Below are 17,286 nucleotides of genomic sequence, written 5' to 3'. Positions count from 1 at the left end.
TCGGATGTCATATATCATCTTAATCTCTCGGTTCGATATTATCCATATGCTTATATCCGCTTTGTTGGCCTGTTAATGGTTTGGAAAAGGTTTAACGCTCCGGTCTTTCTTGTCGCCAATCAACCTAAAATGTTGATGCACAATTGTTGTCATATCAAAGTTGACAACCTGAAGAAAGTTCATAAGATTTAGTAATCCTACTCGTATAATACGGTACGGTACGGTATTTTTATGATAGATCAAATTTGTTGCAGCCTCCCCCATCTCCCAACCAGCCTATACCATTACCCCCACCGCAGTACCCGCGCCCCGGCGCAGCAGACCGCGTCGACGAGCCACCCCCTCAACCACCGCAGAAGAAGGTCACCGAGACTGACCTGTATCTGCTGACAGCCATTGAGAAACTCGTCTTCAGGGTAGACCTCATGGAGAAGAGGTTGAGAAAGATGGAGGAAAGCGTCCATTATTTGGTGGCGGGAAGGGATCCTCAACCAGGTCAGTGGTGACTTATTTTAGCATGAAATTTTTTTGTACATGCACTAGATCCATTCATATAGCCTTATATATAATTAGCTGTAAGTTAAGAGACGAGAAGACTAGTTAGGCAGGTAATCTCACAAGCAGCAGCACGAACCCCATGCGAATGTGTGAGATGTCTCTCTTGGTTGGTCGTTCATCGGGTTATAAATACTCTGATTTCAGAAATTGAAATTCCAGCATAGGGCACCCGGGGCTCTTTGCCAGAGAATTAACTAGTCCCAGGCGTCAGGATGTAGAAGATTAATTAGAAAATTTTCTTTGCTTACACCAAATTTGTCTCCAGATCCTTGCCCCGAAGAATTCACCCGCGTGGGCACAGCTTGTTACCACTTCTCCTCGGAGTCGCTGGACTGGAAGAGCGCCAACCTGCGCTGTCGCAAGCTGAAGGCCAACTTACTGGAGTTCCAAACGGACGAGGAGAGAAAACAGATACACTCTGCGCTGCTGACTGACAAAAGACGACGAGGTGAGTGACATATGTACCTATTTTATGAGCCTTAACTGTGTACCTAGTCAATTTTTTGGAGTGGCAATGAATATTTGAGAGTCGGTATCGCTATTTTTATTTCGACGGTGACGGAAAATATCGAATAAAACCGGCTCGTTCAGGTAGCTGGCGGAGGCAGCGGTCAGACGAGAGTTGCACTTGCACCTATTCAATCCTCGGGTTCCTCTTCAGGGTGCTGTTAACGAGACTGACACTAAAACCAGGAGGATAATGACTTACCTACCTACGAGTGGAAATGCAGAATCGCCTTTCAATGGCAACGTATAAAGATTTGCAACTGGGGACACGAAAATCATTGAGGAAGAATCTAAAAGAGACTTACTTTTATTGACTTCAGGCGACGACTGGTGGACAGGCGGTCTTAACCCTGGCCTGCTCTGGATCTGGTCGCACACAGCCCGTCCGGTTCTCAACGACACCCGTGCCAACAACACGATCGCCGGCGAGGGCCGCTGCCTGGCGCTGGCGTACAACCCCAACGTGTCGGGCTACGTGTACAGAGGGCAGGACTGCGCGGTCAGGGTACGATACGTGTGCGAGAAGGACAACGACGCCGCGAGGTAAGGAACATTACAGGAATAAACGCTTATTTTAGGGTCCCATTCCGAATAATTTTATTATGATAAAATTTCCGTGATAATTTCGGCATGTCCGTTCGTATTTTACATTTTATTCAGATACTTTGAAACACGGTTGAAATATGGAAGTTAGATTTATTCAATGAAATGGAGCAATCATTAAAAAAATGCCGTGTGGTTCCCGGCACCAATAGAAAAAAGAATAGGACCATTCCATCTCTCTCCCATGGATGTCGTAAAAGGCGACTAACTGGTAGGCTTATAAACTTGGGATTCTTCTTTTAGGCGATGGGCTAGCAACCTGTCTCTGTTTGAATCTCAATTCTATCTTAAAGCCAAATAGCTGAACGAGGCCTATCAGTCTTTACAAGACTGTTGGCTCTGTCTACACCGCAAGGGATATAGACATGATTATATGTATGTTTGTATGTATTAAAAAAAATAATGGTAGTAATCTACACTTTTATGAATTTTTGCTTAGTGGTTGATTCTTTAAGTGTGGGTAGCTTAACCTAATCATTATCACATCTTTCAGGTTAAGCAATGAGATAGAAAAAACAGCGAAGCAGTTGGAAGACACCAACGGGGTGCTAAAGAAGGTCCAGACTGTGAAGAAGGCCGATACCACGGAAAAATCCGTCGAGAAACAGACTGAGAGAGCGGTCGTTAATGTGACGTCCTCTCTATAATGCCCTACATTAAAAAACACTTTATTGGTATCAGCGCTTTTAACGTCTTATTATGTTTGAATCCAAAAAGAAACGTCATGAAATAAGGTTCTAAATAGCAAACTTATTCAATTATATGTTGCATATTTTCACTTTTGACTGATAAGAATAAGGTTGATATTTAATTACCACTAAATTATTCTTATATTTTTAAGAAAGATAGAACCGCCACAAAAGAAAAAGGAAAGTAGTGAAATATTACTCAAACAATCTAAAAAGCGCTTGTGCAAATGAGCCCTTGCAGTGTAGTGTGTAGCATTCCAAAGCTGATTTATTTATTTATTTATAAGGAATAGGAATAAGAATAAAACCAAACATGTCTGTTGTAATTTCTTATTATTCTAAAATATTTACAATTTATAAGAATCACAACAAATTAACTTAAAATAAATATTTATTATGATTGCAGTTTCGCAACGTAACCAAATTTCTCAAAGCGCGTTCCTGGCAACATTTCAAATGCGCCCAGTGTTGCCAGCGAAGCAAAATATTGCCTAAAACGTGCTTTGTCTAACTTCGTTCCAACCAATCGTGATCTGACAAACAACCATTTCATATTTGCGTCTCGTATTAATTATTTTAGAAAGACAAGGATACAAATAGATGTTTACTTCCAGATCATGTTTGCTTGAAACGAATATTGTTTATTCTATCAGTGGGTCTAAAGTTTATATAAAAACTGTAAAAGACCAGCAAGAATCAGGCTGAACGAAGACACAGAACAAATAAGCAAACACCACTATATTTATCGTATAAAACTTGAGTTTATTTGTTATGTTTGCGTTCAGACTTTTTCTGAACAGGTTTCTCGCTCGTCAAACGCGCAAAATATTCATTTTCAGTCTAAGGATTACGCGCAATGACGAACCACGAATTTCACTATCCGCCTAGTACAGTGGGCCACAGATCATTTTTACTGGAAGGCCATTTAAAGCAATGTTACGTTTGACGTGCGGCCGGCAGTGAAAAAAAAACGTAATGCCCTCTCAAAGGTAATGTTACAATTTTTTTTGTAATAAAAAAAAGTATTATTAAATGATTTTGTTTCATTTGAAAAATCGTGACTGCGTTATGCGAAATGTTTTAACTCGTTAGTAGGATTAACATTCCAAGGCATTTGTTAGAATTATTTATAAAATCTTTCAGAGATCAATAAAAATGTTACTATGCCGATTGTGTAGGCACGGTAACAAATTAAAGTAACATGATCTACCGAAGAAATAATACAAAACTAAATTCTTTTTTAATTATAAAAAAAATTAGGACCATGGAATAAGTGATTTTAAACCTTCGTGTTGTATTATACTATTTACAAATAATACAGGTATTAAACGCACGCGTAACGTACTTTTTTTACGTGTGTGTTTAATACCTGTATTATTTATAAATATAAAAAAAGAATAGGGTTAAGTACTGCTTACAGTTTTAAGAAAATAAATAGTATATGCCACAAAAACTATTTACATCTATAATTTAGTTTAGAAGACACATTTGGACAAACATTTTGATATACATGATTGTGTGTTTAATATTAACAAATTATTGGTATGAGTCTTGATTTGTTAAGTTTTTAATCATGATAATCGTCAAAATGTGAATTGGAGTGAAAAAATTTTATCACATAAAATATTCAGCGTGATGAAACATTTTTGATCAAATTTCTCATTTTCGTAAAAATTCTTGAAAGTGTTAAGATTTTTCTTGGTTTTGTTTGTTATGTTTTATGCATTGTTCTAATAATAATATTTTGTAAGAGTTTTGAAAAGGGTATTAGATTGCTAAAACTACAACAAAAATTGTAAACGCAAACTAAACATCATATAGAGTTACAGTGGCCTGCAGGAAAATTGGCCTATCATCTTCCGTACCAAAACCGTACCCAATTGCGTAAGGAGCTCACGCCCCATGCCGGGTGAAGAAGGAGCTAGTTGAAGTGGAACTTGAACTGGAAGGGGCTGCCGTGCTGGAAGTGGTGGAAGGGGCTGTGGAAGGGCGCGCCCTGCCCGCGGGGGGAGCTAGTTGAAGTGGAACTTGAACTGGAAGGGGCTGCCGTGCTGGAAGTGGTGGAAGGGGCTGTGGAAGGGCGCGCCCTGCCCGCGGGGGGAGCTAGTTGAAGTGGAACTTGAACTGGAAGGGGCTGCCGTGCTGGAAGTGGTGGAAGGGGCTGTGGAAGGGCGCGCCCTGCCCGCGGGGGGAGCTAGTTGAAGTGGAACTTGAACTGGAAGGGGCTGCCGTGCTGGAAGTGGTGGAAGGGGCTGTGGAAGGGCGCGCCCTGCCCGCGGGGGGAGCTAGTTGAAGTGGAACTTGAACTGGAAGGGGCTGCCGTGCTGGAAGTGGTGGAAGGGGCTGTGGAAGGGCGCGCCCTGCCCGCGGGGGGAGCTAGTTGAAGTGGAACTTGAACTGGAAGGGGCTGCCGTGCTGGAAGTGGTGGAAGGGGCTGTGGAAGGGCGCGCCCTGCCCGCGGGGGGAGCTAGTTGAAGTGGAACTTGAACTGGAAGGGGCTGCCGTGCTGGAAGTGGTGGAAGGGGCTGTGGAAGGGCGCGCCCTGCCCGCGGGGGGAGCTAGTTGAAGTGGAACTTGAACTGGAAGGGGCTGCCGTGCTGGAAGTGGTGGAAGGGGCTGTGGAAGGGCGCGCCCTGCCCGCGGGGGGAGCTAGTTGAAGTGGAACTTGAACTGGAAGGGGCTGCCGTGCTGGAAGTGGTGGAAGGGGCTGTGGAAGGGCGCGCCCTGCCCGCGGGGGGAGCTAGTTGAAGTGGAACTTGAACTGGAAGGGGCTGCCGTGCTGGAAGTGGTGGAAGGGGCTGTGGAAGGGCGCGCCCTGCCCGCGGGGGGAGCTAGTTGAAGTGGAACTTGAACTGGAAGGGGCTGCCGTGCTGGAAGTGGTGGAAGGGGCTGTGGAAGGGCGCGCCCTGCCCGCGGGGGGAGCTAGTTGAAGTGGAACTTGAACTGGAAGGGGCTGCCGTGCTGGAAGTGGTGGAAGGGGCTGTGGAAGGGCGCGCCCTGCCCGCGGGGGGAGCTAGTTGAAGTGGAACTTGAACTGGAAGGGGCTGCCGTGCTGGAAGTGGTGGAAGGGGCTGTGGAAGGGCGCGCCCTGCCCGCGGGGGGAGCTAGTTGAAGTGGAACTTGAACTGGAAGGGGCTGCCGTGCTGGAAGTGGTGGAAGGGGCTGTGGAAGGGCGCGCCCTGCCCGCGGGGGGAGCTAGTTGAAGTGGAACTTGAACTGGAAGGGGCTGCCGTGCTGGAAGTGGTGGAAGGGGCTGTGGAAGGGCGCGCCCTGCCCGCGGGGGGAGCTAGTTGAAGTGGAACTTGAACTGGAAGGGGCTGCCGTGCTGGAAGTGGTGGAAGGGGCTGTGGAAGGGCGCGCCCTGCCCGCGGGGGGAGCTAGTTGAAGTGGAACTTGAACTGGAAGGGGCTGCCGTGCTGGAAGTGGTGGAAGGGGCTGTGGAAGGGCGCGCCCTGCCCGCGGGGGGAGCTAGTTGAAGTGGAACTTGAACTGGAAGGGGCTGCCGTGCTGGAAGTGGTGGAAGGGGCTGTGGAAGGGCGCGCCCTGCCCGCGCTGCGCCTCCGGGTCCAGCGGGTCCACGCCTGCGTCGAACTGCGCGCGCTTCTCAGGGTCTGTCAGCACCTGCAAATGTTTTACGTTATACTAGCTGTCCCGGCAAACGTTGTTTTGCCATATCTGGGGGCACAGTAGTGCCCCCGCCAAGTCGAGCCAAAAAAAACGGCACGGCCGTACCATCCTTTGCTCGAAGCAATTCAGGCTATTTTCGACCCCCCTATAAATTCGTTGTGGATATAATTGTAATATTCATTGTGTTTGCGAGGAACATGGTGAATGGAGCTTTGCATGCCTTTATGAGCAGTCAGAAACTATCCAAAAAGGCTCGACTGGCTGTGCATAGGGGCGTGTTGGTCCCGACATTAATGTATGGGAGTGAAAGTTGGGTATGGCAAAAGAAGCACGAAAGCAGAATAAATGCAGTGAAAATGAGATCGTTAAGGAGTATGATGGGTGTGAAATTGAATGACCGGATAAGGAACAGCGTGATAAGGGAATGTTGTGATGTGAAAGAAGATGTAGTTACAGGAATAGAAAACGGTATGTTAAGATGGTCTGGTCATGTGGAGAGGATGAATGAAGGCAGGTTGACTAAGCAGATATACAAGGCGAGTGTGGAGGAAAGTGCGGAGTGGGAAGACCTAGATGAACGTATCTTGATCAAATTAAGGACGTCCTGGTAAAAGGTCAGGTCAAGAATACCCGAAACCGCCGAGCTTGCATGAAGAGAGTTATGAATGTGGATGAAGCGAAGGAAGTGTGCAGAGATCGTGGCAAGTGGAAAGAGATAGTCTCTGCCTACCCCTCTGGGAAAGAGGTGTGATTTTATATATGTATGTTTTCATGCGATGTCCAAGTCGATCTATTTGTTAAAAACGTAAAATATGTTTAATATTGGCTATGATAATAACTTATGTAATAACTTAAGACAGAAAGTCCTTTAAGTAGAGACAAAATAGATTAACCGACTTGGTATTACATTGATCTCACAACTTTTTACGGTAGAAAGACTGAGCTGCGAGACTTGGTTTTTTTACAGGATATATTTGATGGCATTAATAATCTTTAAGTAATTTCTAGTTAAAAAAATGTTAAGGGTGGACCACCCTTATCAGTAAGGGGTATGAAATATAGATGTTGGCCGATTCTCAGACCTACTCAATATGCTCACAAAATTTTATGAGAATCGTTCAAGCTGTTTCGGAGTACGGGAACGAACATTGTGACACGAGAATTTTATATGTAAGATTATTATACACATTTTACTTAACGTTTTGATCGGATATAATAATAATCTCACTTCCTCGATACATAAAACTTGGAAATTTTCAAGGTAAGAGTCAATGGGCACTATTTGAGCTTGCTAGCACCACTTGCTGACCATCATACAAAAAAAAGAATTAAAATCACTGCGTCTCTTTCCAATGGATGTCGTAAAAGGCGTCTTAGTGATAGGCTTATAAATTAGAATTCTTTTAGGTGATGGGCTAGAAACCAATCACTGTTTGAAACTCAACTCCATCATTGAGCCAAACCGCTGAAGTCTCTCAATCTTTACAGTGCTGTTGGCTCTTACTCCGCAAGAGGTATAGACGTTACTTTATGTGTATAGTTTTAATTGCCTAGTAATTTTTGACGTGACAACGTCTTATAATTCAATGGAGCCGGCTGCACGCACGAAAAAACATGACTCATGCGGCGTTACCTCGCTCTGAGGCGTTCCATGTAAGTGCAAGCGAGAGCGCGGATCGAGCGACAAAGAGGCACAATCGGCCTTCGCGTTAGGCAGCGTTCGTCATCCGTCTCTCTCCTACTTGAGTGAGCGATGCGTCTGCGTGGACAGCTGCTACACATTAACGTGTTTTGGTCGAGTATCAAGTGCAGTGAAAAGTGAATGTGGTGTCAATTGTTTATAGCAACGATAATTAATTAGAAATTTCTTCTGAAAAATGCTACCATTCCATCAGTATTTTCTTAAGACGTTGTCACGTTCAACTATCGTTAGTAAACCGACTTTACAGTCAACCGATTTTTTTATTTTATTTTAATACCAGACGAATCACAGAAATTGAACTAACTCCAAAGAAGTAAGTTCGAGCCCTTATAAGAAAATACTATAATTAAGTCTTATTATCTTACAACATACTTTTATTCCACACAATATTTATGCAATCAAATTTAAATAATTCGACTATTTAATTACCTCTTTAGCTGCGGCGATGTCTATAAACTTCTTCTCTGCGACCTTCTTCTCGTCGCCCTGGTAGGAGTCGGGATGCCACTTCTGAGCGGCCTTGCGGTACGCCTTGATGATCTCCTGCTTCGTCGCCGTTCTAATCGTGAACGAATAATAGCTATTTTAATTATCAAAATAAGAAAAAAAAAACACATCCATACCTACAAAGGATAGGCTTATAAACTTGGGTTTCTTTTTTAAGACGATGGGCTAGCAAAGTTATGCCTAACAGCTGAACTTGGCCTGCCAGTCTTTCAAGACTGCTGGCTCTGTCTACCCCGCCAGAGATATAAATCAACAGATGAAGATTATGACAGATTCGACCTAGAAGATTATGAATTACCTAGATAGATTTTTTACCGGGTTCAAGTTCGGTGTAAGAACATTGAGATTTTGCTTGAAGTTGATAATAAAGTATGAAATATGAGGTACCTCTTCACTCCTAGAATCTTGTAGTAGTCCCGCTGTTCCGACTGTTTCTGCAGTTTCTGAGCGCGGCTCAAACCGTCCTTAGCTCGCTGTAAACTTTCTTCTAACTCTAATGCTTCTTTGTAAGAGTGGATGGCTGTAATCAATACAACGTTAATTTCAAATTTTAAGTTATAAATAGGAGACGTCGTGCAATTTATAATGTGAGAAATTGTAATGAAGTAAAAGAGAACGCAAGCTATCTCTGAATTAATTTGTTTGTTACCTCACGGGATATTTCCAGTAACATTTGCGACTATTTCCGATACATCCGTGTGGCTCCCGGCACCAATACAAAAAAAAGGACCACTCCATCTCTTTCCCATGGATGTCGTAAAAGGCGACTAAGGGATAGGCTTACAAACTTGGATATACTTATATATAGAAACAAGGGATATAGATGTGACCATATGTATGTATGTATTCGCGAAAAACCTGTATTCTTGTGAAGGTGGCGCTAAATTCTTTGCTTTTTGTAAAATGCGCTAAATTCACGCGGGCGCAGCTGCGGGTAAAAGCTGGTAAAATCGCGTCATATATGCACAATAATTTTTAATCTAAAACCTGATTAACAGACAGCTGTTATATTGCCCGGCGTAAGTGCTTAGTAAATAAATAAATCAAATTAAAAGGATTCATATAAAAAATTGAGTACAGAGTACTTCCAGTTTTGTAAGTACTGACACAATTCAAGCCATACTACGTACGTCTTTTTTTCTATGCCTATCTATACTAATATAATAAAGTTTGTTTGTTTGAAGGCGCTAATCTCAGGCACTACTGGTTCGAATTGAAAAATTGTTTTTTGCGTTGAACAGACCATTTATCGAGTAAGGCTTGAGGCTATATAACATCACGCTGCAACTATAAGGAGCAAAGAAATAATGGAAAAAGTGAAAAAAAAATGGGTAAAACTATACATCCTTGAGGGCTTCAATGATGCCCGAAATAACTAATCCACGCGGACGAAGTCACAGCTAGTGGTTGAAATAAGAAAAAAAAACACACGAAGAAAATGCTGCAGTGCAGTTTGTTACCGCTTCTTCTGCACCGACGCCTTGGTAGCGGCGGTAAACTTGAATGTGTTCCGGATGTAAGTGAGCAATGGCCGTACCGTCGTCGAACATGTCGAGCCCCAGCAGCGCGTCGGCGCGCTCGCACAGCACGCGCGCGTCGCGCCGCAGCGCCAGCGCCGCGCCGCACTGCGCCAGCGCCTCCGCGTACAGCTCCTCCTGCCGCACACACACACACACACACACACACGTAACATCGCGCCTCTCTCCCGGGGCGGTAGGCAGAGACTATTAACACTTTGCGGCGCGGAACTGTTATAGCAGTACTCGCTAAAATTCCAAAATTGACAATACGGCATATGTTGTCTCTAAAAAAGATGGTATTAACGGAGCTACGGTGATAACCGAGCCGTGACTATGGAATCATCGTAAAGGCCAAGATTTACTGGCAATCTGTGATCTACCTACTCAACTTTCGCTACAGTCAGAAGTATTAAAAAAAAACTCAAAACATACCTAAACGCAAACACCGGAGTGTCATACACGTCATAACCGCTCCGCGGCTATAGCCGTAGTTTTTCGAGGTAGAGTACAATATATTTTGTACTATTATAACAGTACGGTTATGTCCGTGATGAAATTTGTATGGAATTTTTGGCGTCATTTAATGAAATAGTTAGGTCGAACTTCCGCGTCGCAAAGTGTTAAGGTTGTATAGCACAAACAAGAAATAAAAAGAAAGACACTGTCATGTCACTCGGTGTCTTCTACTGAAAAAAAACTGTGATGTGTGAACATTCTAAAATGTTTATAACTTAATAAAATATATTTATTATATTGTGTATGTAGTCTATTAAAAATAAAAAGAATAAAATCTATTGTGTGCTACGCGGTCTTCTACTCCATTGCAGGTAACGATTCTCAGCCTTTATCAGAGACTACCTCTTTCCACTTGCCATGATCTCTGCATACTTCCTTTGCTTCATCCATATTCATAACTCTCTTCATGCAAGCTCAGCGGTTTCAAGTACTCTACACTGGTAAACGGTTTCTTTTAATAAAATAGATATTTATCAATCACCATTAAAGCTGGAGACAAGATAAAATCTCCTTACATAATATTCAAACGATCATGCACTATAAACCCTCTGATCGTACAAAGGCTTCCAATGTGAGCGGGATGGCGCTATACGCTCGAGCAGGACGGCGAGCGGGCAACGTCCTGATTAGTCTACTCTTGACCTGACGTTTTACCAAGACGTCCTTAATTTGATCAAGATACGTTCGTCTAGGCCTTCCCACTCCGACCTTTCCCTCCACACTCTCCTTGTATATCTGCTTAATCAACCTGCTTTCATCCTCTCCACATGACCAAACTATCTTAACATACCCTTTTCTATTCCTGTAACTACATCTTCTTTCACATCACAACATTCTCTTATCACGCTGTTCCTTATCCGATCACTCAATTTCACACCCATCATACTCCTTAACGCTCTCATTTCCACCGCATTTATTCTGCTTTCGTGCCTTTTTGCCATACCCAACTTTCACTCCCATACATTAATGTTGGGACCAACACGCCTTTTGGATAGTTTCTGACTACTCATAGAGACATGCAAAGCTCCATTCACCATGTTCCCCGCGTTCACTCTCCTTTCAATATCACTATCAAACTTGCCATCTGATGTAAACTTAGATCCTAGATATACAAACAAGAGTTTGATATTGGAGCAGATCATACAGGGCAGACAGGGGCTGAAGGCACTTGTCCACTAGCCTCACCTTGACGGAACAGCTGCAGAGCCACCTCCTGGCCTCGAACACGACCAGCGTGACCTCGCCCTCCAGCCGCAGCAGCTTGTTGGCGCTGGCGATGCAGCCGGGGAAGTCCCGCGCCTCGCTCCGCTCCTCGCACTCCAACAGCAGCTTGTCCACCTTCTTCACCTTCTTGTAGAACGGGAAGCATTCCTTGTGTTCCGGGTCCAGTTTCAGGCATTCGCGGATTTCCTGCAAAATAAATTTTAAACAGTTATACAATTAAACCAATTTAGAAAGAGCCTCCGTGGCCAAATCGGCATGGTTTAAATGTGTGATGCGCAGAAAAGCACAAGGTTTGAATCCCATCTCGGCCTAACTAATGAAAATTTTTGAAGTTATGTACATAAGTTTAAATGCTAACTGATACCTGAATCAAAAACATCGTGAGGAAACCTGCAAATTCAGGTAACTGGATATGTGACCATGAATCTAATACGGGTTAGGTTTAGGTCAAATGTGAATCGGTTCGTGTCAAAACCTTGCTCACCCAATCCTAGATCTTAGTCAAAGGCTCACCCCTGTATCCTCGTCAGATAAGTTTTTTTACCTTCAGTTTGCTATGAGAACTCGAGAGAGACAAGTCTTTTTATTTTTATTTTGCCATGAAAAGAGTAATAATTGGACCACTCTGCCTCATTCTACGTAAAAGGCGACTGAGGGATAGACTTACAAGGCGATGCGCTAGCAACCTGTCACTACTCGCATCTCAATTCTATCATTAAGCCAAATAGCTGAACGTGGCCGATCAGTCTTTTCAAGACTGTTGGCTCTGTCTACCCCACAAGAGATATAGACGTGACCATATGTATGTATGACAGCACGTATGTTCGCCACGACATGTCTGTACAAGCTGACCTTGAGCGAGTCGGCCACGTGCCCCAGCTGGTAGAGCAGCGCGGCGAGGCGCTGGAAGCCGCGCGTGCTGTCCTGCTGCAGGCGGTTCCCCGCGCGGATGTCCGACACCGCGGAGAACAGGTCGTTCTGCGGCAAACACATCGCTTGTCAACACTATTCCATTGGATGTAATTGAAGCATAGTGATAGGGAGTCCGGAACACATCAAAATAACCAAAAAAAAACCATCTTCAAAACGGAAACTAAAAAGTAAAAATAAATTAACTTCTACAAATAATTTCGACTTTATAAGTGATAATCTGATAATAGGCATCGTCTCCAAAATTATTAAATACATAATAATTTATGTTTCTTTTAATTTATCACTTATAAAGTAGAAATTATTTGTAGAAGTTAATTTATTTTTTACTTTTTAGTTTCCGTTTTGAAGTTGGTTGTTTTTTGGCAAAATATCAGTTAAAACCCATTCAGATGAACGGTCTCAGTAATATAAGTTAATCAAGCCCAAACTCAAAATTCTTGCTGTAAACCGTTGAGGAGTTCCCTCGACCGCCTTTCCTTGGATCATTAAATCAACACCAGACCCTCATGAATAATAATAATCTTTATATGTTCCTTAAGGAACACACAAGTCGGAAAGATAATTTTTTCGAGAGTTTTCCTCAATTTCTTCCTCAATTCTACCATCAGATCCTGGTTTCCTTATCATGGGACCACCCTTGGGATACTTTCTTTCCAACAAAAAAAAATAATCAAAATCGGTTCATAAACGACGAATTTATCCGCGGAAATACATAACAACAGTCGAATTAAGAAACCTCCTCCTTTTTTTTGAAGTCGGTTAAAAATAAGCACCTTCTTATGTTTTGTAACTGGCCACAAATAAAAGATACTCATATTATCAGATAGAACGATAAAAATTAAAAACGATAAAAATTAAATAAGTGACGTTAACCTAAAAGTGTGGTTCCCGGCACCAATACAAAAAAGAATAGGACCACTCCATCTCTTTCCCATGGATGTCGTAAAAGGCGACTTAGGGATAGGCTTACAAACTTGGGATTCATTATTAGGCGATGGGCTAGCAACCTGTCACTATTTGAATCTCAATTCTATCATTAAGCCAAATAGCTGAACGTGGCCATTCAGTCTTTTCAAGACTGTTGGCTCTGTCTACCCCGCTAGGGATAAAGACGTGACCATATGTATGTATGTATGTAACGTAGTCAGTATACTCACCAACGCGATGTAGGACTCGGCCCGCAGCTGCCGCAGGTGCGCCGACCAGGGGCTGACCTCCAGCAGGCGCGAGCACAGCTCGGCGGCCGCGCGGTGCTCGCCGCCGCGGTAGTACGCCTCCGCCAGCTGTACGTCTTCGATGTACTGGTCTATCTTCATGTACTGCTCTATGGCCTCCGCGTTGTACGGCTCCGCTTGGCTCTGCCGAGTTTGTATTTGGAATTACTTTTTTTTTATAACCTCAGTTACTTTTTAAATTCTCTCTTTAAATATAAATAGTATCTTCGAATTTTATATTCTTTTCTATCGCAATCCCAAATCCTACTATACTATTATAAAGGCGAAAGTTTGTATGGATGTTTGTTACTCTTTCACGCAAAAACTACTGAACCGATTACCATGAAATTTGGTATGTAGGTAGCTGAAGACCCAGAATAACACATAGGCTACTTTTTATCCCAGAGTTCCCGCGGGATTGATAGGGTTTCCATGCGGACGAAGTCGCGGGCGGCCTCTAGTAATATTATAAACAGGAATGTGAGTTTTTTAATAAGAAACTAAAAAGTTAAATACCTACCACAGAAAAAACTAACAAAATCGCGCGGACGAAGTCGCAGCATTATAACTACATAAAAAGTGTTAAGAGTTTTACGAAATGAATTATTTATTATTTACAAATATTGATTTAAATCCATCACATTTGACATTATTATTTGAATATCAATTCCATCAGTAAGCCATACAGCTAATCGTGGCCTTTCACTCTTTCAAAAACTGTTGACTCTGTGTACCCCGCGTAGGATATAAACGTGATAATATGTATGTATGCAAGTCGTATTATTTACAAATACGCTACAATTATCGTATGTGCGTGTGTATGTAACAACATTATGTACATAAAGAATAATCATAAATGCGATCCTTATGAGCGACAATAGTTACTGATTGCATGGTAAATATCTATTGTAATGTTCGATAAAAATATCGTTGTTACTGTATACGAGAGACTTGAAATACTATTTTGTCAGTAATTTATGGTCAGTTATAATTTTTTATATCAGTATTTGCCTTTTTTATAATCAATAACATATATATTTTATTAGCAGCATATAAAATGAGATAAAATTATTTATTTCCTTCTTACGTTTTGACTAGTATTAATACATACATACAATCACGTCTGTATGCTTTACGGGGTAGACAAAGCCAACCATTTTCGAAAAGCCTACAAGGTCATGTTCACCTGTATGGCTTAATGAGGGAATTGAGCATTCAATAGCAAGAAACACATGATGTTATTTATTTATTCATATTACCCGCTTTATATGCCATAATCAAGAATTATTATATCTTATAAATAAATAACCGATAAGCTAGCACTTTCTGTAACATTATAACCATGACCATTTATTAAAACATTTCACGCTAGATTGAACATGTTTCTCTAGCGGCGATTAGACACGGCGTGCGCGATGATAAAACACGACATTTTGAGCAATCCTCGCTTTGTTTAGTGCGACAGGTGCAATGAGTGCATACGACCTTGATAATGACATGTGATATGTGCCCAATAGCTATTATGATGTAATAAGTTGATGACATTTGCTTTGCTTTGGTTGTTGCGGTTTTGCCGTTTGCTATTAGGAAACAAATATTTGTATTAAACACCATTAAATTAAAAACTTGTTTTAGAAGTTACTTATGAAGAATTTTTCTTTTGCTTGAGGATAACTTAATTTAAAAAATCTATTGCAGCAGGTAAAGTACCTATACCTAATAATAAAATAAATTTTGGAACCATTAAGAAATAGGTTATATGTTATTCGGAATAAAATATAAGTACATATATAAAATTCGACCAAGACAGATTTGTATAAATAAACATTTAATATACAATACTCACAACGGCCAAAAAATCATCTTTAGCTTCCCTGTACTGGGCTAGTTTGAGGTAGACGTTGGCTCGGTGAAGCTGTGCCGCTGTGAAGTCCGCCTTCAAGTCTAACACCTGCAAAAAGATAATACATTCGTTATTTATCCTTCCAACATAATTGTACAACTGTATAGGTTTAAATTTATCATGCTAAGATGATAATTAGGCAACATATCACAAGTTAAAATCAAAAAAATCCTACATACATACATATAGTCACGTCATTATATGTTGGGGGTAGACAGAGCCAAAGTCTTGAAAAGACTGAGAGGCCACATTCAGCTGTATGGCTTAATGATGGAGTTGAAATTCAAATAGTGACAATTTTCTAGCAGTTCACCTAAAAATAAAAAATAAATAAAAAAACTACTAGTTTGTTTTTTTAATTTTATTTCTACCTCATAGTAGTAATCTTGGTTTTTTATATTCTTACCACTGTAAAGAGACCAGGGTGCTCCTATTAACCACAATTCTTAATTAGATTACTTAGGTTTTACACAAAGTGACTCCAGTCTGACTCTACAATCATTGCAGGGGGACCTTACTCATATTGGATCGTGGTAAAAGCTATTCCCATAGTCGCCTTTTACATGATTGTCATTTTGTTCCTTTTTCATTTAATGCTTCATGAAGTTTACACTCTGACTATTGGCATTTTGCCTTAAATCCAAACTTACATACATACATATAACCTTTCTTTATTCCTTGGGAGGTAAAGGGAGTCAACAGCCAATCCTTAGTACAAAAACTATAGCATACCTTAGTGAAGTCTTGGAGGGCAAACTTTGCTTTCCCAAGCGCGTAATACACCGTACCACGCTTAAAGTATGTGAGGTAGTTGTTAGGGTCACCCTCTGCAAATTCACCAAATATAAAAAATATATCTATATCAAAAGATAATAATTCATAAATTGAAATGGGAAATATTTGATGCATCATCAGTAATACTTTTTTAGCATCATGTTTCTCCTCCAGTTAATAGGTGATTTTATGTAAGTATGGACTTTAGTAAGCGGCCCACTGTTCATGATCAACTGTCATGCCTTGATCCTCTAACTTTTGTAATCTGCTTTTTGAACTGCTTGCATTGCAGTTATCATCAACCCCTTATGGGATTTTATTCATTAAAATATAAACAATAAGTGACTGAGTAGTCCTATTGGTCTCTGCAGGAAATTTGAAATGATTGCTCCAAAATCTTATCTGATAAGATGTATACTTTATCTAATAAGATTTGGATTAAAAAATAGTTCTTTTTTCATCTTGGAACATAGAAGTAAACATTAGGAAAAGGTTAGGTTGCTAAAGTTAAAAACTTTATTTAATGGGACCTTGACCTAGACGACGTGGTTCATACTCTTCTTTTCATATATATGACATAGTTTTAAACGTACCAACTGCGGCATGATAATGAGTAAGGGCATCCGATAGTTGACCGCGCGCAAGAAACTCTCGGCCTAGTTCCAGATGCTTGTTCACATCTGCTGGAGTCGCGCCGTCTGAAACTGTACCATCCATAAATAAACACGCATATTTCTCATGAATAACAATATTAATTATCACAAAAAATAAAAAATGTTATACATACATTCTAAAACTAATTCTAGAACTAATAAGACAAGGCATGGTGTGACTTTGTTCCAGTTAATATTCACTAGGTAGTCCATTATTAAAATTATGTTTAATTAATTACAATTCATAACACACATTAACCGCAAATTCAATTTCTAATAAACTAATTTATTTGACAGAACCACAATCCATCTTCCTTCGTCTCTTTTCGTGGTCTGTTCTGATTGGTCCAAATCAG

The 17,286-nt window shown here is 41.4% G+C and overlaps 2 protein-coding genes across 2 annotated transcripts in view; one reads left to right on the top strand and one right to left on the bottom strand.

Annotated features, from left to right (window-relative positions):
* The window catches only part of LOC106138998 (glyceraldehyde-3-phosphate dehydrogenase, testis-specific), a 7,908-nt gene extending 4,598 nt beyond the window's left edge, over positions 1–3,310 (top strand). The window contains exons 4-7 of the mRNA XM_060953596.1: positions 255–495; positions 824–1,006; positions 1,386–1,608; positions 2,162–3,310. Coding sequence (XP_060809579.1) covers positions 255–495; positions 824–1,006; positions 1,386–1,608; positions 2,162–2,315 — 801 coding nt within the window. The 3' untranslated portion in view covers positions 2,316–3,310. The remainder of the gene's footprint in view (positions 1–254; positions 496–823; positions 1,007–1,385; positions 1,609–2,161) is intronic.
* On the bottom strand, positions 2,674–17,286 carry LOC106138997 (dnaJ homolog subfamily C member 3). Its single transcript, XM_060954122.1, has 11 exons — positions 17,065–17,286; positions 16,871–16,981; positions 16,236–16,330; positions 15,447–15,551; positions 13,544–13,744; positions 12,306–12,431; positions 11,415–11,639; positions 9,731–9,848; positions 8,581–8,713; positions 8,116–8,245; positions 2,674–5,978 (listed from the first exon to the last, which is right to left on the bottom strand). Exons 1-11 carry the CDS (start codon positions 17,141–17,143, stop codon positions 5,826–5,828), a joined length of 1,476 nt encoding a protein of 491 aa, XP_060810105.1. The 5' UTR covers positions 17,144–17,286; the 3' UTR covers positions 2,674–5,825.

This window comes from Amyelois transitella, chromosome 4, assembly GCF_032362555.1.
Source record: "Amyelois transitella isolate CPQ chromosome 4, ilAmyTran1.1, whole genome shotgun sequence".
Lineage (NCBI taxonomy): Eukaryota > Metazoa > Arthropoda > Insecta > Lepidoptera > Pyralidae > Amyelois > Amyelois transitella.
The sequence above is the reverse complement of the archived record's forward strand: the minus strand, read 5'-3'. Positions and strand labels throughout refer to the sequence as shown.